Here is a 21,469-nt window from a genome sequence, read left to right as displayed (position 1 = left end):
TGAGACAAACGTAGGTTTTCTCACTACAACTTGTTGCACCAATTCAATAGTGCAGACAAAACGAACAAGCCTATGTATTATGTGTTATGCAAAAGCCTGTGCTCTGACCCTTACCATGCAGCGGAAGTTGCCTAAAGCCCGTATCAGACTACGGATTGGGATTGAGTATTGGATTGAAATTTAACCAATCAGGAGTAAGTTTACTATACTTGAGATTATTTTCTCTTTTTCAATTGGTCAAATTTCAATCTAATCTCAATCCCAATCCATAGTCTGATACGGACTTAAGGAATATTGCAGTAACCAATCAATGTCCAATCAGAGTGAGAAAGTTGTTTCGGTTGTTGCTTCTCGCTCTTTTGTATTGACTGTTAACAATAAGAATTCAATTGACATGATGACACCATTTGCACTTGACAGCCGCCATTTCCTTTCTATACGATAGAAGTGAGGAAGTAAAACAACTTTTTCTCACTCTGATTTAGGGTGTGTTCTGTTTCACGCATATGTGCGCATTTATCTATAATTTATGTCACGTATACTATAAAAAATGCGCGCATATGCGTGAAACGGAACGCACCCTTAAGGTAAGAGCACAGGCTTTTGCATAACACATAATACATTACACATAAGAGAATAAACCAATTAGTTTTCTTCATTTCCCTCCTCAGGACAGAAATGAAGAACTCTGATTGGTTGATTCTCTTATGCGTTGTGTATTATGTGTTTTGCAAAAGCCTGTGCTCTTGCCCTTAAAGTTAACCTATATATATCGTACGGGAAAATCAATGAACCTAAATTCCTTTCATTGCGTATATGAGATATATACCGTGATACTTGTTGAATATCCACAACGTTTGCACATACAGTATTATTTGTAAAATATCTTAAGTGAGTTGAATTTTACAAATATTTATTATTATATTTATCAAGAGCTTTTGCTATCTCGAGATATTATATTTGAGATAAGATATTGCTCATGGTAAATTTAATCAAAATTATATTATCACGCTATCGACAAACAAACCAAAGTGACAGCTGTTATCTTAGTGACTCCTATATCCGCGTCATGTACACGATATGAACCATATGCTCAGTCATCTAATGATTATATACTTCATTTACGACTACTTTTTTATTTTTTCGTTATTCTTACTGATATCTTCTTATTGTGCAGAAATACATATATATCGAATATTTGTGTTGTACTTAAAATTATGAAAAATAATTTGTCTTTTATTTTAAACAATATGTTAAACTTAATATCGATGTCAAATTAACTCTACTTACAGATGGCAGTCATGAATAACAGTTTTGTTTTTTTTACTTTTTATGTAAATATTATGCTTGCTCCATCTGTTTAAATGCTGTCAAATCTGTTGACTTGTTTCTGAAATCTAATTTTGATACATATACATGAGAATAAAGAGAAGAGTTAATTATTAAGGCTTATCTTATTTACTTATTAAAATTTAAAATTTATGCAGAGTTGATTATGTTAAATTACCCATATGAATATGTAAGATGTTTAGGTATGTTTAACAACTGAAATAAGTTCTATAAGATATTCAATATGTTACAGAATAAGGTTCTATAAGATATTCAATATGTTACATGCATAATAGACTTGTAACAAAATTGATTATTTTTATCTTGTTTTTTTATCCTTTTAGTTCTCCAAGTATTGAACATTTTCAAAAAAGAAAATTTTTCTATGATTTCTATGTTTTTTATTATTATTAATATAATGCAAATGGCAAATTAATATATTGTAGATATTGTCTTATATATGTTTTATGATTTGTTCTATTTATGTTATAGTAATTAACTAGTATACCTTTGTATTTTACATGTCCTAATATAGTTTATTAATGTTTTCCATATATATATTATATATATATATATATATATATATATAGTAAAAGCAAAATATTTTCAGACATGGATCAAATAAGAGAATTACCTCAAACACATCATTCTTTGGATGGTTTTATTCCTCTTCTGAGTCTGACTGAAGCGCTTGGTGCGCTTCTTGTAATTCTGGTACTTGTATGGACAACTTATTTTAGAAATGGCTTCTCCTGGAGATCTAATCCAACACTTGAATTTAATTGGCATCCTTTATTAATGACTATAGGTCTTGTGTTCCTGTATGCCAATGGTATAATATATTTAAAAAACAGTTTTCTTCTTGTTTTCATATTTATGCATATAATTTACCAGTTTGTCTTTCTTTTGTAGCAATGCTTATTTATAGGACACAACGGAATCTACGCAAGAGACGATTGAAACTGATTCATGCAGGAAAAATGATTCTTATTATGTTGGTAACTGTAATTGCTCTAGTAGCAGTTTTTGACAGCCATAATCTAGCTTCTCCTCCTATTCCGAATATGTATTCTTTACATAGCTGGATAGGTCTAACGACCGTAATATTATTCTGTTGTCAGGTAAGTTTGTTTGATATGTTTCTGAATATTAAATAATAATTCTGAATATAGAAACATATGTGCTAATGTTATGTATTTACAGTGGGTTGCTGGATGTGTCTCTTTCCTTTTTCCTGGACTACATGCCTCATTACGAGCTGCTTATATGCCAATTCACATGTATTTTGGCGTTGCAGGCTTTGTTGGTGCAATTGCATCATGTTTATTGGGTCTCAATGAAAAAGCAATTTTCGTTTTGAAGTAACAATTAATTAGTAATAAACAGAATAATACAAACTAATGAATATGGAAATATATTTTTCTAATACTTTTGACATATTTCAGAGATAAATATTCATCCTTTGATGGAGAAGGAGTGCTGATAAATATTATAGGATTGCTATTCATATCATTCGGAGGTCTGTCAGTATATTTGGTAACGCAAGTTCGTTACAGACGTTTACCAATGCCTGAAGATGAGGTTTTATTATCTGGAACTGGATAGTGCATTAAACTCAGATCAGATTGCACAATAAAGATTGAAACTCCATGCTTATTGAATGTAAATTCGCTTCTCAGTAACGTCACTAATTTAAAATCTCAATTTTAATGGAGAGTATTTACGAGTTCTAAGTATTGCAGATTTTTTATGTGTAATGTTTGTATAAATAAGACTGTTTCATGTGATTATGAGTTTTGTCACTATAAGATCAGAAGCACAATACTGAATGATCTGGGAATCTATAAATATTTCTATGTTATATAATTTAAATATTTTTTTAATAGATGAAATGTATGTTATGTTTACATTGAGAAAAAGTTTTATATATTTTTCTGAGCTTTTGGTGCTGTGTGTAGAATATACTGTACATGTAAATTTATTTCTTATATGATATATACATATACATATATTTTAACTGTTGACATTATTAAATAATTTAATGAAAATGTAATATACCTATATGTATAACGCAATAACAATATATCATAATTGCAAGCAATAAGTTTTTTATTCCTTTTGATAACCAACAAATTGGTAATTGTAATCTGCAAACATTCACAAATATTGATATTGTTTATCCTTAAATTGTATGCATCATTGTATTCACTTAAATATATTAGGTCAATCGGAAAGTTCCATCCGCTTTTTGGAAAACATATGGCTTTATTTAAGAAACAAAATGAAAAAGTATATCAATCAAAATATTGACCATTGTTAGCGATGACTTTTTCCCATCTTTCGGTCAGCAAGCGAATTCCGCGGCGAAATAATGGCTCATTTTTGGAGGCTATCCAGTCAGAAACCCATTTTTTGACGTCTTCATAAGAATCGAAGCATTCATCAGCAATGTGACATCGACCGAAACAAGTAGTAGTTGGAAGGGGCACAGTCTGGTGAATAAGCCGCATGGGGCAATACTTCCCAGCGAAGTGCTTCTAACGTTTCCTTGACAGATTTTGTGACGTGAGGTCGAGCGTTGTCATGAAGCAAAATCACTTTATGCTGTCTCGTTTCATATTCTAGTCGTTTTTCGTGCAATGTTCGGCTCAAACGGATCATTTGTTCCCTGTAGAGATCCCCTGCGACTGTTTGACTACTTTTCAACAGTTCATGGTACAGCACACCCTTCTGATCCCACTAAATATAGAGCATTGCCTTCTTTCTGTGGATATCCCGCTTTGGCGTCGATGTTGAGGGTTGGCCGGGATCGCAAATAGTTTTTCGACGTTTAGAGTGGTCAAAATAAATCCATTTTACATCCCCAGTGATGATACGATGTAAAAATCCCTTTCTTTGTTGGCTAGCAAGCAGAATTTCACAGGTGGTTTCTCGCCTTTCAATGTCTCTTGGCTTCAATTCATATGGGACCCATTTTCCTTCCTTGTAAACCTTTCCTAAGGCTTTCAAACGATCGGAAATGACAGATTGAATACAATTTAATGCTTCTGCAAGTTGCTTTTGCGTTTGACATGGGTCTTCGTCCACCAACGCCTGCAATTCTTCGTCTTCGAATACTTTTGGACGTCCAGAACGCTCTTTGTCCTCTACATCAAAATCACCACTTTTAAAGCGTCGAAACCATTGTCTGCATGTTTTATCGGAAGGAGCATTATCACCATAAACTTCTACGAGCATTCGACGAGCTTCAGGTGGTTTTCTTCCAATTGAAGCAAAAGATTAACACTTCGCGCAAATGACGCTTATTTGGCTCAAATTTCGACATTTTCGATGCAGTAAAAAACAATGTTATTGATGCAAACGTATACCTTTATGTACTGAATGTTATTGACAGATGTCAAAACAAACCATTATGCTTCGTTTAAACATCAGAGGTTAACGACAGTTCTAACTATAACTACTTGCCGCTAGATGGACGGAACTTTCCGATTTACCTAATATATATATTAAAATATTTAAATTTCGCGCCTATTCATCATTCAGTCAGTGCTGTCCCCTATTCCTGGATAGATGATTTAATTACGATAATGCGTGCTATACTGTTCCATCTATACTGCAGTACATTATTTACACTAGATTGCACTATCTACACTAGATACAAGTGCACATCGACTGTGTTTCGAAACACGTCGAGAAAGAGCGTCCTGACCATTTTGGGACATTTTCTAATCAGTTGAGGATCGTGTGAAAAGGCAAGATTATACGTATAGCTATATAGTAGCTATAGTATCGGATATATATATGTCGGGGGCGATCTCGATTTCATTGTGGACCATATATTTGGTAGATCACGATGGAACACACCCATCTCGCGCGTACGCAATTATAAATTGTCGCTGATACATATGGATAGATTTTTCCACGCGATTGACTCGCTTTGCGCGTTGTGAAAACAGTTTATATGTAGCTGTCAGCTGTGCGGTCGTTCCAGTGGTTTGACAACGTTTTGACAGGTAGACAACGATACGACATTTCAGCTGAATTTGGAAGTATCTCTCGCTTTTTTCGAAAGCGACTCGTTGCGTAGCGCGCTCGGCAGTGTAGTAAGCTACAACAAATAAAACATTCAATGGTTAACCAAATCCCTGTGCCTCAGGCGAAATATGAATTATTAACTGATATACGACAGTGAGTATGTTAATTCTTTGTAAGAAAGAAATGTATTGTCAACATATATAAGTTCGTATGTTGATAGTATGTAAATGCATTGCATAAATGCGTGTATCTCTCGAAATTATTTGACGTATCGTGCGCACGTAAGAAAGACAGAGACGGGAAACCTTGTATCGATTTCTCGCTCTGCGTCATCATTAACTTTTGAACTTCCACGCCTCTCGTCACGAAAGGTCATTGCAATTAATCAAACATCGTTTGTCAGTGATTTGCATAGACGTGATGTACTCGATCGATGAACGTCTCATGCACTCGCACACACGATCATTCTCATTGCTTGAATCTAAGCTTTAAACGTTCGAGCGTCTGAGTTTTCAAGATTTTATTACGACACAAAATTAAATATCTTTTCAGACCGCGCTGGCGAACGCAAGTTCTTTGCCTTATTTTAACATTCCTAATCGTCGGAGTTCTCTTTGTTACACGCGCTTGGTTCGGTATACTCGTCTTACGAGCTCCGAAAGCGGACAGATTCGTTGAAGATCAAATTGACAATGCCAAGATTGCTGCGTGGCTACGTCGGGCTCGGATGTACGCCGAATCGACGAAGGAGAATCAGAATGCGGACAGGAACACAAGTGTCAACACATCGGAACAATACATCCGCAATTCAACCGGGTGAGAAAACTTAGTTTTAAAAATACAATTTGTTTTTATTTACTTGTTTGTGTACTTTATACTGAAATATTCCCTGTTCTATGTTTAGTCAGATCATCGTATGCTACTATACAATATCGGGGGACCTGAACACGTCGTGGGAGCTCAGTCCGTCGCACATTGACCCTCATATTTGTACGCATATTATCGTGGGTTTTGCGAGCGTGGTGAATAGCACACTTGATATAGGAGACAATGAGTGGGTGTACAAGCGAGTGGTCGATTTAAAAAATCGTGAACCTAAATTAAAGGTCATGGTTAGTGCTGGCGGAAATAATGAGCTCCATGATGGTTTTCCCGAGATGGTAAAGAATCATGCAAATAGAAAAAGGTATGATTTCTCTGTTAATTTTCAGAACTGCCCTTTATAATAATTAAATTTTTAAATCACATTAATATTTTTCTTGCAGATTTATACGATCAGTATTAAATATAACTAAAACTTTCCATCTTGATGGTTTTGATGTTGACTGGGAGTTTCCAGCGTGGTTAGGAGCAGACGATCGTGAAAAGATACACTTTGTGCAATTGTTGCAAGAATTACGAAAGGAATTTGATCGTAGCGGACAGAAATTAATTTTAACAGTAGCAGTCGCGGCACCACAAGCGATTATAGATCAAAGTTACTTTGTTCCCGAGATCGCGGAGTATGTATTAGAAATAGAAATTTTGTTAGCTGTAAAATATTTCGAACGATTGTCACGGATTGTTGGATTTCTTTTTTTTTCAGACACGTCGACTTCATAAATATGATGTCGTACGATTATCATTTCTACGTTTGGTACTTTCCGGTGACAGATTTAAATGCTCCTCTCTTCCCTCGTTGTACAGAAACAGGCTATTTGTCCACTTTAAATGTGAATTTCTCTGCTCAATATTGGATAGCGAAGGGAATGCCACGGGAGAAAATCGTCGTAGGCATACCAAGTTATGGTCACTCTTACAAGCTAGATAATCCATTGAACCATGATCTACAAGCTCCAGCTAGTGGATTCGGAAAGCTTGGCATAAAGGGTTTCGTGTCTTATCCTACAGTCTGTCAATTCTTAAAGTCTGGAGCTTGGAAAGTCTTTAACCAAGAAAGTCGTGTTCCATTTGCGTTTAAAGATAAGGAATGGATATCTTATGATGACAAGCAGAGTATTTATTACAAGGTAAAATGTTTTATTTTATTCGTACAACAATTAATGTGTATATTAAATCTGAGGTTTACATTTACTATATATTAATATTGTAACATTCGAATTTCAGAGTGCATGGATTCACGCTAATGGCTTCAAAGGAGCTATGATCTTATCTTTAAACGTTGATGATTGGAATGGTACTTGCGTCACGAATGAAACATTCCCGTTGACACGTACCATCTCCAAGACATTTAAGGAATTGGACAAACAATAAGTGTCAATAGGATTGTAACTTATTGAATAGGTGCAACGTCGTTGGAGGATTCCCACCTAGTTGCAACCAAGAGCTTAAAGCATTTTGCATTGAAAACAATGCATTCCATTGCATTCCTACTATATACTATTTAATGATATATTTATGCTCCACCTGAGTTGCTCAAAGTTTTCCTTGTACAAATCAGTTGCTAAGGTATTCAAAGCACATAGTATTATATGCCGTAGAGCATAGCACTTGTACCTGGTTACGTCAAATCAAAAATATTTATATATATATACGCGCGCGTGTCGAGTTCTATATTATGCGTAAATATACGCATATCCTGTTTCTTATGTTATTGTTTTCATATATTTCGTATATATTAGGAGCGCAAAAAAGTTCTGAGCCCTAGATTTCATACTACTGAAACCACAATTTAAATTGCATTAATTTTCCCGCCCTTTTGCGGTTTTAAAGCAGTGACATTTGGTCTTTCGAAACATCGTGCGATTTGGCATTTGATGCACATAACCTTAAAATCAGCAGTGTTCACGATGGCAATAACAAAAGAGCATATTCGATTTTCCATCCACTTCGCGTTTCATCTTAAGAAAAATGCTGCTGAAGCCACTGAAATGATCTGTGTTGCATATGGAGAGAACGCTGTAAGTTATGCTACGTGTAAAAGGTGGTATCAAAAATTTCGCCAAGGAGATTTCAGTCTTGATGATGAACCGCGTGCTGGACGCCCTCAAAAGATTGAAACGGACGAACTGCAAGCATTGTTGGATATAAACTCTGCACAAACTAAAAAGGAGCTTGCAGAGCAACTTGGCGTTACGCGACAAGCCATTTCCACACGTTTACATGCAATGGGAAAAGTTCAAAAGGAAGGCAGATGGGTTCGGCATGCACTGTCCGAAGACAACAAAAATCGACGGCGTGACATGGCACTCACTTTGCTTTCAAGATTCCGGAAAAAGGATTTTCTGCACCAAATCGTTACAGGTGATGAAAAGTGGATACTTTATGATAATCCGAAGCGTAAAACATGGGTTGACCCTGGTCAACCTTCGACATCGACACCAAAGACCAATATCCACGCCAAGAAGGTTTTGCTTTGCATATGGTGGGATTGGAAAGGTGTATTGTATTATGAGTTGTTACAGCCGGGTGAAACAGTAACGGCAGATCGCTATCAGCAACAATTGAGCAATGCGTTTGAAGAAAAGAGGCCATTTACTGGCAAAGGATGTCGTAAAGTGATACTGCTTCATGATAATGCCCGACCACATGTTGCGAAAGTGACTCAGGACCATATCTTTGCGTTAGGCTGGGAACTTCTCCCGCACGCGGCATATAGCCCAGACATGGCGCCTTCCGATTACTACCTATTCCGGTCTCTGCAGCATTTCTTGGCTGATACACATTTTGTGACACTTAAAGAGATACGAAAATGCATTGATGACTTTATCGCCTCGAAGCCGGTGAGCTTCTACCATGAGGGAATTCGCAAGCTGGAAAAAGGTGGCAAAAGTTGCCCGAAAGATGGCAAAAGGTCATCGATGCAAACGGGGAATATTTCGTTGATTAATATAGTTTTGTTTGTTTTTAAATAAATTTTGAATTTTGCAAAAAAAGGCTCAGAACTTTTTTGCGCTCCTAATACATATATATTTCATATAATAGTATTCAAAATAATGCCATGGATTAGAGAATATCAGAAACGCAATCGTTATAAATTATATATAACTGGTTTAAACGTGCCATACAATACGTGATTATAAACATGTGTAACAAGACCTGTCATCTGTTTCTGAATAAAGGGTTTCAAATTCGTGAATAGTCTAGTGCATTTTTCAGTATTTATCTTATTTTAGCTATAGCATTTTAGCATTGTAAAATATAAGGCGTGTGTAATCATTTCGCCCAGAATATAAAATCAGGAGCAATATTTATTTGTCCTTTGTAATAAAAGACGCATATACTTTATTACAAGAACCTACATAGATAGATACTTTGCATTTTTATTATTGCCTATTAATGCTTTCAAGATTATAAGATTATATTACATTCAATCTTAAAGTAACAAGGAATAATAAAAATGAGATCTTTAATCAACATAATATATAGTAGGTCACATAAGAGGATTATAAAACAGTATTGGGATAAATTCATATCCTTACAATAACATGCACTTTAGCGCATTGATAATTTATTGCATATACATGATAGATATCTTAACGATCCCATGACTGATTCGCAAAGATGCCAAAGAATCTATTATCAATGTCACTTCATTAATAATGATTCCTGTGATGCTATTTTTACTTATAAAACACATTTAAAGTGAGAAAAACAATTCCTTTCGTATTGTAATTCAAATACGGCGTAATTTTCTTGAGGGTTGTATATAACAGTCCTTAACGGCAGTAGTGGCACTGCCCAGAGCCTCATCTCAGGATTTACCACCAAAACCACCCATTAAATTCCCCAATCCTCCTGCAGCCCCTTGTTGTAACTGTTTCATTATATTTTGTAATCCTGGCATGCCACCTAACATAATTACGAGACATAAGTAGCTTGCATAACAATATACAAGTATCTCTGATTTATAAGTTTGATCTACATAAATTTACTTACCCATTTGATGTAACACACGTGGATCCATCATTTTAGCCATTTGATGATTCAGTTTTGCCATTTGTGTGGGATTGACATTTTTGGCCATGTCACCGGCCTTAAACAAACCTTTGATGCCACCCATTTTTTTGACAACTGCTGCAAATTTTGTATATTGTGTTATTAAATCTTTAACTTCTTTTTCTGTTACACCAGAACCTCTTGCCACTCTCACTATTCTTCCAGGTTGCTTGCTAAATAACTTGGCTCCATCCCTACTATCTAGTTCTAAGACAAGTATAGATAAAATAAGATGATATTATAAATTACATGAATTGTCATAAAAACAATATAAAGAAAATATTTTAAATAACAAACCTGAATCGTTCATACTGTCCATAATCGTCATGAGTCGCTTTAATCTTGCCATTGATTCCTGCTCTGTGCCTTTTGACATAAAATCTTGGCTAAATCCAGGTATCATACCCTAAACATAAAATAATTTCGTAGAGCGAGTTATAAAATATTAACAGATTACAGAGATGTATCAACGTTTACCATTAACTGTGAAAATGGTCCCATCTTCATGATATTTTGAAACTGTTCGTACATATCGCGTAAAGTAAATTGACCATGTTTTATTTTTTCTAATAATTCTTCATTATCGTCTAGATTCAATTCGTTTACTTTGTCAATGAGACCCTCGATATCGCCCATACCCAGTAATTTACTAATAAACGGTTTTGTTTTAAATGGTTCTAAATCGTCTATGTGTTCTCCTGTCCCGACAAATATTACAGGACTTTGTGTAGCTGCAACACTAAAGAAAATTATGTTACAATACAACAAAGTTACATGAAGTTAGTATCAAACTTATAACAGAGAATGCTGCTTAGTAATTCTACTAATAGCCAATATAAATCATTCAACAAACAACTTACGCAGAAAGTGCTCCACCACCTTTAGCATGACCATCCAGTTTTGTAATTATAATAGAGCCGACATTTACACGTTCTTTGAAAGCTTTTGCTTGTGCTTCACATGCTTGACCTATCGTTGCATCCATTACAAAGATTATATTATCCGGTTGCTGAAACATAGTAAAATACAATATTAAAAATTATTCTTTATATAAGTGAGTTATACAAATTCTTACAAGTTCGATAGATATGAAGAAATTCTGCTGTTCAAAATTAAAACATATTGCGTTGTAACTTTACCACAGCATTAGCAACTTGCAACATTTCTTCAAATAATGATTCCTCCTGTTTATGTCTTCCACTTGTATCTACAATGATTATTTCATACCCTTCCTTCTTAAACATGTCAACACCATCCTGTGCTATTGTTACAGGATCTACTTCTGTGTAACTGAATTAGGAAATTTTTATTATTAGTATAACATCAAGAAGTAATAAAGTCATATAAAACAGCTAATGTAATAGCATGATAATTATTGTATATTTCTTCCAAATCTTTAATTATTTACCTGCCATAAAACGGTATCCTGGCTTTTGTGGCATTTTGTTTTATTTGGTCATAAGCACCAGCTCGAAATGTATCAGCGCATACTAAACATGCCTTCCAGTTTTTCTTAAGATAATGATACGCAAGTTTGGTGCAAGTAGTTGTTTTACCAGAACCTTGCAAACCCACAAACATAATCACATTAGGACGGCCTTTTACTGGTTGGTATGCTTTAACACCTGGATCAATCAACTAAAAGAACCATCAATTATAAGTTTTTTCAATTAATTTACATGTCATAATTTATTTATAATCTGAACATAATATATATTCAACAAACCTTTACAAGTTCTTTAAAAACAGCGCTTTGTATCATCCTCCTTTTATTAAGACCACCAGCCATATCCTCAAAATCGATAACCTGACGTACATTTTCTCGTAATTTCTTCACTAATCTAATATTTACATCAGCTTCAAGTAATGCTGCACAGATCTCCTTCAGCATAGAATTTAAAACCTGTTGGAATAAAAATATTCAAAATAAAAACAAATAGTATGGTAAATATATAATGAAAATATAACTATATGCACACATACAGTTATTATAATAAAATTTAGAGGAAATAATAATATAACACCATATGTCACAAATTCAGGTAAACTGAAAATTCACATAAAAACACTGCATAAATATGAGTTTGACATGTACAAAGAGGTTATTGAAGATATATACATAGCACACTGAAAATTTTAAAAAACATATATATAAAGCATGTGATAGATAAATAAAAGAAAATCTCTTGGAATTAGAATATAATAGAAAATATGGAAACGTGTCATTTCAATCTGTTGTTTACAAGCAGCTTTTGATAATTGCACCACACGTAAACTCACCTCCTCGTTGATGACGGTCGCATTACTGAGCGACCGTAGGGCCGATGTGATTTTACGTCCAAGATCCGCCAAAACCATTTTTCCACGTTTCTTTGTTCACCGTCTTGACGTAAAATATTCCTCGATTAGTTGGTTAGAATATTAACATATAAAATATGTTATGATACCCCGACTTGGCCAACATGGCATGACGACACATCCGGTCTCAAGTGAAGGATTACACGAAAAATAATAAATTTCTCAGTATTCTATTCGATCGGAAACAAAAATCTACTGTAGTTATTCTCTCTTTGCTCGTTGATTCGTCAAAAAGCTCGATCAACTTGTTTACACATCACACTAACAAAACCTTTGATACAGCCAACAGCCATATCGATTGAAACATGCACTCGACGAGGTGTACGCCATTACGCTTGAAGTCAGACACTTTTGCCGTAAAGTCTGAAGTTGGCCACTTCCGGGATGCGAATTTCAACGTGAAGTAGTTAAACTAAAATTGAAAATACGAATGAAAGAATGGAAAATTTTATTATTGCAAGAAATCTAAATTCGTTTATGTTTAATTTTTCTTATATTCTTTTTAATAGATCATATTTCAGATAGTCGTATAATTCAAAGAGTACAAACTTTGCGATCGAAACTGAATTGTTCCGATTTGTCGAGTCTAAAGATGTGTATGTATATATTATATATATATATATATATATATATATATATATATATATATGACAGCTAACTGTGAAGTTGGTTGTACCATGAAAGATGAAACACAAACGCTTTTTCTTTCGTGTTCATAACAAGTGCTATTTTTGTTTAAATTTTCCACTCATACAAGTTTTCCATGACTGAGTAAAACCTAGCTGATTAAAACATAGCTGAATAAGACCTAGATCTAGCTAGAGCTAAATTAAAACCAACAGTATTAGGAGAGACAGTTACGAGTAAAAACAACTGTTAGACTACTACAGTACAACTGTACTGTAGTAGAAAATAAAAACACAAATTGAATACTTTGTGCAAATTCTCGCTAATTGAGATATCAGTTTTATAATTTTCTTGCAGTTTATTCAATAACATACTTCTCAGACTACGATATCTATATACTTCATCAAAAGATAGAGAGCAATAGAATAAATTATAAATAAACATAACTGATTTGAATTGTAATATAATGAATTTATTTATCATTGTTATCGCAATAAACTGTAGGAGTATGTTAAAATCTTAGGTTTGTTTATATCGCTAGTATATTACCAACATTATGTTTGATAAGCTTTACAATATATAATACGAAATCGAAAATTTACGAATTTATACATAATTTCGTAGCAAAAGAAGGAAAAATATAACATTAATAAACTATTAAGAATTTATCTATTTTTCATGTATTATATAATTTTATTTTTTATTTTATCACTTATCACGTTTTTTTACGATTTACTTGTTATGTAAAATTATTATTCTGGAGATTACAACGCTTCTGTTGAAAACACAACATGGCAATAATATATATACATGTCATATATTATATGTTGAGAATGAGGTACAAGACACTGACTTCTGAGTAGTAACGCAATGTCGAACATGGTGAGTGAATTTCTTTCGCTTTATCGCATACCTAGATAGTCGTGGCAGTTGACACGCGTATATGAATTTATTTCCTACAAAATACCAACATACACGCAATTTCAATTTTTTGGTGCTAAAGTGCCGTTTCCAGGTGCTACTGACATTTCGCCGCCTTGTGTGCTATCGCGTTGAGGACTCTGGTAAATAATTAAATGATTTATGAAAATGAGTAATGTTATACTACTTGAAAGCATAATCAGACAGATATAATAGCTTAGGCATATATCTTATTTGTGATTTACCTTCACGTGAATTTGTTGTTTTAACATTGCTGCTCTTAAGATCAACATGCGGGTGCGCCTCTGATATTCTTTCCCAACGCTCATTGATTTTTCAAAAGTAGTACTACGTTGGTCAACGTCTTTTGCATACAAAATCTGTAATAATCATATCCGTGGTAATCATATCTTGTTGAGTTATTTGTATATTATCATGCTTGTGAAAAATGTATGTAAAAAAAGAATATACTACAATGAAATACTGTATATAGATCTTATAGAATTCTACAAGCAGTTCACCTTGTTGTGCGAATCTATGCGCGCCTGAATTTGTCCGTCTAAAATAAGCTGCATAAGTTCGTCTTCCAATTCAGACACAGTTCTATTGAATGCTGTTGCCATTCGTCTCATATCCGCACTTAAATAAGGACTAAAGTATTGTATTAAGGCTCTATTTCGGATTTGCGTATATAACAGATTCACATGAGGTGCTATGTACATGTCCAAGAGGATATTATCTTTTATCTCATCAAGTAATTTCAAACAGGATGCATATTTTGACTCATAAAATTTGAATATTATATCTCTTAATTGTGGTTCTAATTCTAAGAATAACTTGAAGGAACTACTGAATATAACTTGTTTTTGCAACTCATGCCTGTCAAAGGTAGCTAATGCACAAAGCCCACCATAAAGAGCCACATTTCCAGGAGACAATAACTCAGGACAATCACAATGATCTAAAGATGCTTGCAAGAAATGTCTTGCAGCCATTTTATATTTTCTTGTCGCCAGCTCTGCCAAACCTGCTGCCACTTTCAATTTTGTAATTATTGCTTGATTGTTGTCTTTACCATGAACATCTGGGAAGTCTGGAGTACTTTCAGCCTTGGTAACATAACTAAGTACGTGAGACCAGTTTTGAAGATAAACTGAAACTTTAATTACGTTGAGACACATATTCACAACGTGTTTGCCACTGGTACAGTAATCTCGTGCTCTAGAATAACACTTCAGGGCATGAACAAGATCGCCGCAATTTAAATAATGATCTCCCAAATCATCATGACCTCTTCTTATGCTTTCCTTAATAGAATTACTCTTGTAATTTTTCAAATCTGTATCAAATTTCTCTAATTTAAGAGCAGCTTTCTTAGAACGAGTTTCTACCCATGTTTGATCCATTGTTAACAGATCCTGAGATGTTGACTGAGCTGCTACATCTGGTAAACCCGGAGTACCAACAGCTTGCAGAAGCTTTTTATGCAATATTACATATAATGAGACATTGTATGTGGTCATTACATAAGTGATTGCCATTTTTAATGCTTCTATTCGTAATGATGGACAATGATCGGCAATATATATAAGTCTGTATAATTTTGCAAGTCCAGTGTAGCTATTGGCATATACCTCCAAATCCTGAATAAAATAGAACATAATACAGCTGATTAATAGAATTTAAACCTACTCAAGTATGTATTCAAAAGATTAAAAAAAACCTCTTGAACAAAACAAATTAACATGGTATCTCATATATTTCACTTCAATACGCACCAGCGTCGGATTTTCTACTATATACGGTTCTTCCTCAGCATTATCATTATCCTCTGTAGGAGCATCAACCTGCATTGGCTCCACGACATTTTGCTAAAGAAAAAGAGAGAGATATATATATATCGAATTAATAGCGGTTCGTCTGTTTCTTATCAAAGTATTTAAAATGAAATAGATTTAAACGACAGATAGGCAGAGATACGAGCGTGATAGTTGCGGATAACCCTGTAATTTAAATCGCTTGATCTCTGGATAATGTCATTTCCCAGACTTTAAACAGATAGTTACCTGAACATCGTGAACTTGTAACGGCATTATTAGCCTTGTCCGTTTTTATATTAACCGTAACTCGTATGGTTATTGCGATAAAAAAAGATTATTGTTCGATTTTGCGTACTATATATAAATTAAATATGATACACATACACGATGTTGTAAAGACCATGTTAAAGTAAACAGAGAGCGGCAAATGTCACGGTGAAATGAAACAATGATGATGCGACCTCTTACGACGGATATTCGTATCATTTTATGGCGGATAAGTGAAGTTCTCGACTAAAACGATTATTGATATGTAAATCGATTTGCAATTAATTAACATCTTAAACACACGTTTGGGTCAATATAAAAAATAAATTTTCGAGTTTGAAATTTAAATCCTTCAAATTTCTTAGACTTAGGGCCGGTTGTTCCAACTTCTTGATACGTTAACTGATAATTAAATCATATGTTTATCTTTGTTTTTCCTTCAATTTAGACAAAGATAAACATATATATATATATATATTTATATATATATATTTTTTTTATTTACGATGAATAGTATTATTACTCGAATTTTTCTTGAACGGATTGTACGAGTAAATTATTACTCAGTAAACATCAATTAATAATAATATTACATCAATGTTATAATCTTCGTTTAAATGGTTGGTCGCACAATTCGTCCGAATTCGACATGTTTAAACGTATCAAAAACTCATAAAATCATATATCTTGTCTGTCTGTTAATAATATAATCCTTTTAATCTGCAGTAGATGAGACGAACCAGGTGGAAATGACGTGTGTTGCGTTCTGGCGAAATACGATACAATACAATAGGGCTGCCGCGCGCGCGCGCCGTTCAATATTTACATCGACGAGATGGATATATTACCGGATTAGATGACCCCCGTGGCTTTTTAATTATACAAGCCTCGGTGCGTCGGGACATCTGCCCTATAGAAACCGCGAGGTCCCCTGGTATCTTCGGTTCTCAGAGCTCAGCCAGAAATCCGTCCCCTCGCTACAGAGTATCAATTACATTGTTATTACCGGAGTAGCCGAAGATGCGGTCACAGATAATACGCTGGTATAAGAGCATGCAAACAATGGGACAGGTACATACGGCCTGTTTACTGATGCGTGAGCCCCCCGTGAGAGCAACGCGATAGCCATCGCGCGTGCAACTATGCGTCTAATTTGGATTTTGGCCGCAAAGAGGAGATGCCTCGCGAAAAGAGGGCTACTATGCCAGACCCCGGTTGTACGAAGGAACGTGCACGTACGTATGTATAGATATATAACGAAGGGTTCGGCCTTCGGAAAGTTTAGTGAAACGTCCGGAATGAGCGGAGCACGAAGTTCGCGGATTTCGGGGACTACAGATTTCAGTATAGCTCGTATATTGGCGATAAGTGATCATACCGAGCGCGCGACAGTGGGCGCGGGAACTTTCAATTCAATTGTAAATCTTCAGGAAGTTGATCGCGAAGAGGATCTCCAGCAGGATGCGCGACAGAAACGACAGAGACTTCCTGCAGGACTCGTGGTCGAATACGATCATCGCAATCGAGAAATAAACGAGGAAAGCGTGCCAAGATACGAGGAAAAGAAACGAGAAGAACATATCGATAGTTGCGCTACTCTCTCAAGCGCAGAAACGTGTTCGAACACTTCCAACAACGAAATAAGCCAACGAAATAACGACCGCGTACAGAGAACCGATCTAACGTGGCTCCAGTACACCCGCTATAGACCGCCGAAGCTACCTAGAAAGTCTTTTGTTGAAAAGCGTAGGAAGCGACGAGCGGGCGATCATCCTCGCATCCCGTTCTCTTCGTCCCAACTTCAAGTGTTGGAGGATAGGTACAGGAAAGGAGCTTATCTATCCAGAAACGACGTTATCGAGATGTCCGCAACGTTGAGGCTGCCGCAGAGCAAAGTACGTACAATGAAAATCTCTCAGTAACGATATTTTGTGTTACATTTGTAGTACTTATCGGCAATTTAAAGTATTGAAAAAATATCTGGATAGTGGTGTGTTAATTTGTTACTGGTGAGAACATTGCGTAAAAGCAATTTACAACAAAATTGTTTTTGTATATTTAGGTCAAAATTTGGTTTCAAAATCGCCGGGCAAGGCAACGACGCGAATCATTGAACTCCACCGTAACGACGTGATAATGCATTATATATTTTATTTTTAAATCTCTATCCAGATTTTATTGCTGGTCAACAGGAACTGAATTGGAATTATTCTAAGGTGATTTGACTATTAATAATGCACTAATACTTTTTATACTCTTTTGTATCAACAAACTTATTTATAATTTTAGTGCATTAGGTTTATTTAATGCTAATATATTTACTACTATAATATAATAAATTATAATATAGATGTAATAACTGAAAAGTTATCATATTTGAACAAATTTCTATCATGAATTATGTACTGAAAACAATAGAGATTTATTTGTTTAAGATGTCCAAAAGCTTTAGACTATAATGGAATTATTGCATCTCATCATGAATTTACAATGTGCAAAATTAAAAAATATTGCTAAAATAAACTGATCTAAATAGCATCAATTTCTAAAAGATGTTTTAAAAAAATCTGAGATATATAAAAGAGAATAGGACATCTTTCAAATACTTTTAGACATCTTTTAGAAATTTATGCTGTTTATAGATACGACTTATATCATATATTTTTATAGAATATTTCATACATAACAAATAAGAAAAAAGACATTTGAATTTTCATCTTAAAATTATGAAGAATCTTAAGCCTTGAAAATTTTGAATGTTTATTATTCATTGACGATTATTATTTATTAATAATAGAAATAAAAATAAAATTAGTTGAAGAGCATGTAACATTCAGATTATAATAAAAGAATGGTGACATAGGTGCAAACAATAAAGAGAGACAAACAAAAATGGACAACAAAAACAACATAAAAAGAAGAAATCATATAAGTACACATAACTATCAATGTAAATGTTTTTGCAAATTACATATGAAGAAAAGGCTTGTTGCAATATTATAACCGTGTAACTTCCCTCTATTAATCGAATTTAAATAACACATAAGAATGAGCAGTTCAACGAGCACAATTCAACATTTCGACGAGTACAAATATTACAGATGAATATAGATTAGTTCTATACCATGAGTATCTTTTATATTACCGTATCTCTCCTAGAAGTGACTTTCTTCATGATCAGCATCAAGTATGAGAATAAGAGATGTATCATATTCCCGGTATGAAATAAACCATAGTAATTGCACATGACAAATACCCAACCTTTACCATCGAAAACAGTTTTCGTGATGGAGGAAACAGAAAGAAGAGGTAACGAACAAACGAACGATAACAATAGGCCTGTTCGTTTTGTCTGCACTACTGAACTGGTGCAACAAGTTGAAGTGAGAAAACCTATGTTTGTCTCACTTTAACTTAATACACCAGTTCAGCAGTGCAGACAAAACGAACAGGCCTAATGGAACGGTAAGGAGTATGGGCAGAAAGTACGAAAAATAACCGGTCGTCAAAAGCAGCGACCTCACTCCAATCTCGTTCCGATTTCTGTACATCTCTCTAAAATTATATAACACACATGATAAGGATCTCGTGTCACGCTCCGTTCTATATGTCTCTGCGCGCCACTCTCTCTCGAAGACTCAACTATGTTGAGTAGTTGCTACCCAACCGGTCGTGTTATACTAACGCCCGCGCTATTTTAATTTTTCTATCTCTCGTCTGAGTCACTCTATGAATTTCGAGGAATTTAATTTCGAGCAGACAGTGATGCTCATTTTTCCATGGAAACAGTACAATACAGTCTCAAGATTTGTAAACTTATAAATCTATATCGTTAAAAAAATGCACGATAGATAGAGAAAACTAATTAAGAAAAGTTGACTATCCTTATTTTAATCTACCTCTATAATTTTCAATATAAACGCGCGTGAGAGTGAAGCACTGGAACACAGTCAACTTGAAATAATTACATTTAATTGCGTCATTTCTACCGTCAGTGTTTTAATTATGAATCAATTAAAATGGCCTTTCACATCTCCTGTCTCCCGTTGAATAACTATTAATTTCAACAGCAATTAGGCCTTTTATTTTATAGTTTTTCAGTACCTCATTATAAAGTTGTTAAACGCTGTCGAAAGATCTAGATATATCTTGCATAAAGAATCTTGCGTATCTTGCGTATCATGAGACAGGATGCTGAGATCATTTTTCTTCTTATCTTCGATAGGACGTGATAAATAAACAGAAACACAGCCGACCGTCTGCGCAAGTTTACGACCGTACGATATGATGCACCGCTCAACAAATAACTAAAATATATATTTACTATATTATAATTCAACTTTCAGTCTTCTTCTTTTGCCACACATGCTGCGTATTTATAAATATGCACTATCTCTCTGTAATTATTCGACAAATGTAAAAATAATTTAAGATAACAACCAATACTTATTCATACTTCAAGAGAGAATCATTGTATTAAATATTATCTATTATCAATTCCTAAGATTCTAAAATTCTTGAGATGCCTTAGAAATCTTAGAGATAAGAAAAAAACCCTCTACGCAGGTAGAACCTTCGCGCAGCTCCGAACTAATAAAAAAGAAGGAGATTTTGAAGCTCAGGCTTCGTCGTTCATTCCCGAGTCGACTTCATACGATTCGGACATGTTCCAGCCACCTCGTTTTCTATTTTAAAAACTTTCTAACTCTGCTCATTCAAATAACCTTTGCGATCAATTTCAATTTTCTTATTAGTTCCAATTCGAATTTGTCACTGCTATCACGCAATCATCTTTACTCGATTTTTATTTCTTATCGACTTCGTATTTTTATTCATTTTCTCATATATAATTATACAAAATCGGGAATGAAATTCCACAAGAAGTCTATCAGCTAGGAAATCGAGACTTCCTTCTTCGTCTCTTCTGTTCAATCCCGACAGAGCACACGCCCACACGCAACAGCCAGCTGCAGAATAAAGTAAGCACTAAATTGTAATTTTAGTTCCATTCACATATTATAAACATGATTCATCATTTTGTCCTTGTTCTATTATACAAATAGCAGGAGCAAGCAATGCATATTATTTCAATGCCTTTGGAAAGTGATATATTTGTTTTCAATCTCACAAGAATAATTCTTGATTTCATATTCTTTATGTAGCATTTGTAGTTA

The 21,469-nt window shown here is 34.5% G+C and overlaps 5 protein-coding genes across 14 annotated transcripts; 3 read left to right on the top strand and 2 right to left on the bottom strand.

Annotated features, from left to right (window-relative positions):
- The first annotated feature begins 764 nt into the window (after positions 1-764).
- LOC105187427 (cytochrome b561) lies at positions 765-2,947 on the top strand. 2 transcript variants are annotated; one of them, XM_011148227.3, is made up of 5 exons: positions 765-891; positions 1,940-2,161; positions 2,242-2,450; positions 2,533-2,690; positions 2,775-2,947. In XM_011148227.3, the coding sequence occupies exons 2-5, from the start codon at positions 1,942-1,944 to the stop codon at positions 2,932-2,934; spliced, it is 747 nt and encodes a 248-aa protein (XP_011146529.1). In that variant the 5' UTR covers positions 765-891; positions 1,940-1,941; the 3' UTR covers positions 2,935-2,947. The 2 variants fall into 2 exon arrangements, with proteins under 2 accessions (XP_011146529.1, XP_011146528.1); XM_011148226.3 differs by lacking the exon at positions 765-891 and adding an exon at positions 1,452-1,532.
- Positions 2,948-5,109: 2,162 nt separating this feature from the next.
- LOC105187426 (chitinase-3-like protein 2) lies at positions 5,110-8,058 on the top strand. Its single transcript, XM_011148224.3, has 6 exons — positions 5,110-5,517; positions 5,917-6,180; positions 6,269-6,550; positions 6,630-6,866; positions 6,950-7,373; positions 7,471-8,058. The coding sequence occupies exons 1-6, from the start codon at positions 5,459-5,461 to the stop codon at positions 7,615-7,617; spliced, it is 1,413 nt and encodes a 470-aa protein (XP_011146526.1). The 5' UTR covers positions 5,110-5,458; the 3' UTR covers positions 7,618-8,058.
- A 1,651-nt stretch (positions 8,059-9,709) lies between these two features.
- Srp54k (signal recognition particle 54k) lies at positions 9,710-12,660 on the bottom strand. The gene is made up of 9 exons (XM_011148223.3): positions 12,583-12,660; positions 12,029-12,205; positions 11,711-11,940; positions 11,442-11,592; positions 11,163-11,311; positions 10,780-11,041; positions 10,600-10,708; positions 10,243-10,509; positions 9,710-10,155 (listed from the first exon to the last, which is right to left on the bottom strand). The coding sequence occupies exons 1-9, from the start codon at positions 12,658-12,660 to the stop codon at positions 10,058-10,060; spliced, it is 1,521 nt and encodes a 506-aa protein (XP_011146525.1). The 3' UTR covers positions 9,710-10,057.
- A 1,528-nt stretch (positions 12,661-14,188) lies between these two features.
- Positions 14,189-19,862, bottom strand: CSN1b (COP9 signalosome subunit 1b). Of its 8 annotated transcripts, none has more exons than XM_011148218.3 (6): positions 19,795-19,862; positions 19,441-19,556; positions 15,987-16,079; positions 14,730-15,851; positions 14,454-14,588; positions 14,189-14,348 (listed from the first exon to the last, which is right to left on the bottom strand). In XM_011148218.3, the coding sequence occupies exons 1-6, from the start codon at positions 19,844-19,846 to the stop codon at positions 14,271-14,273; spliced, it is 1,596 nt and encodes a 531-aa protein (XP_011146520.2). In that variant the 5' UTR covers positions 19,847-19,862; the 3' UTR covers positions 14,189-14,270. The 8 variants fall into 8 exon arrangements, with proteins under 8 accessions (XP_011146520.2, XP_011146521.1, XP_025160606.1 ...); XM_011148219.3 differs by lacking the exon at positions 19,795-19,862 and adding an exon at positions 17,144-17,272 and having other exon boundaries at positions 19,441-19,664; XM_025304821.1 differs by lacking the exon at positions 19,795-19,862 and having other exon boundaries at positions 19,441-19,450; positions 19,552-19,660.
- Positions 17,408-18,507, top strand: LOC105187424 (homeobox protein MSH-B). 2 transcript variants are annotated; one of them, XM_011148222.3, is made up of 3 exons: positions 17,418-17,530; positions 17,726-18,190; positions 18,358-18,507. In XM_011148222.3, the coding sequence occupies exons 1-3, from the start codon at positions 17,438-17,440 to the stop codon at positions 18,427-18,429; spliced, it is 630 nt and encodes a 209-aa protein (XP_011146524.1). In that variant the 5' UTR covers positions 17,418-17,437; the 3' UTR covers positions 18,430-18,507. The 2 variants fall into 2 exon arrangements, with proteins under 2 accessions (XP_011146523.2, XP_011146524.1); XM_011148221.3 differs by having other exon boundaries at positions 17,408-18,190; positions 18,358-18,505.
- Positions 19,863-21,469: the final 1,607 nt, after the last annotated feature.

Source organism: Harpegnathos saltator, unplaced genomic scaffold, assembly GCF_003227715.2.
Source record: "Harpegnathos saltator strain DR-91 unplaced genomic scaffold, Hsal_v8.6 scaffold650, whole genome shotgun sequence".
NCBI classification, from domain to species: domain Eukaryota; kingdom Metazoa; phylum Arthropoda; class Insecta; order Hymenoptera; family Formicidae; genus Harpegnathos; species Harpegnathos saltator.
Note: the sequence above shows the minus strand (reverse complement) of the source record. Positions and strands in the feature narration are given on the sequence as shown.

Coding starts and splice junctions, on each gene's coding strand:
- LOC105187424 (XM_011148221.3), top strand. CDS start 17,438: ATGCGTCTAATTTGGATTTTGGCCGCAAAGAGGAGATGCCTCGCGAAA. Junction 18,191..18,357: donor TGAGGCTGCCGCAGAGCAAA/GTACGTACAATG, acceptor TTGTATATTTAG/GTCAAAATTTGGTTTCAAAA.
- CSN1b (XM_011148218.3), bottom strand. CDS start 19,846: ATGTACAGAAATCGGAACGAGATTGGAGTGAGGTCGCTGCTTTTGACG. Junction 19,557..19,794: donor GTCGCTGCTTTTGACGACCG/GTTATTTTTCGT, acceptor TCGATGGTAAAG/GTTGGGTATTTGTCATGTGC. Junction 15,852..15,986: donor TAGTAGAAAATCCGACGCTG/GTGCGTATTGAA, acceptor TATTTTATTCAG/GATTTGGAGGTATATGCCAA.
- LOC105187426 (XM_011148224.3), top strand. CDS start 5,459: ATGGTTAACCAAATCCCTGTGCCTCAGGCGAAATATGAATTATTAACT. Junction 6,867..6,949: donor TTTGTTCCCGAGATCGCGGA/GTATGTATTAGA, acceptor TTTTTTTTTCAG/ACACGTCGACTTCATAAATA. Junction 7,374..7,470: donor AGCAGAGTATTTATTACAAG/GTAAAATGTTTT, acceptor TTCGAATTTCAG/AGTGCATGGATTCACGCTAA.
- Srp54k (XM_011148223.3), bottom strand. CDS start 12,660: ATGGTTTTGGCGGATCTTGGACGTAAAATCACATCGGCCCTACGGTCG. Junction 12,206..12,582: donor CGACCGTCATCAACGAGGAG/GTGAGTTTACGT, acceptor TTATTCCAACAG/GTTTTAAATTCTATGCTGAA. Junction 11,312..11,441: donor TGCAAGTTGCTAATGCTGTG/GTAAAGTTACAA, acceptor ACTATGTTTCAG/CAACCGGATAATATAATCTT.
- LOC105187427 (XM_011148226.3), top strand. CDS start 1,496: ATGTTAAATTACCCATATGAATATGTAAGATGTTTAG. Junction 2,451..2,532: donor TAATATTATTCTGTTGTCAG/GTAAGTTTGTTT, acceptor ATGTATTTACAG/TGGGTTGCTGGATGTGTCTC. Junction 2,691..2,774: donor AAAGCAATTTTCGTTTTGAA/GTAACAATTAAT, acceptor GACATATTTCAG/AGATAAATATTCATCCTTTG.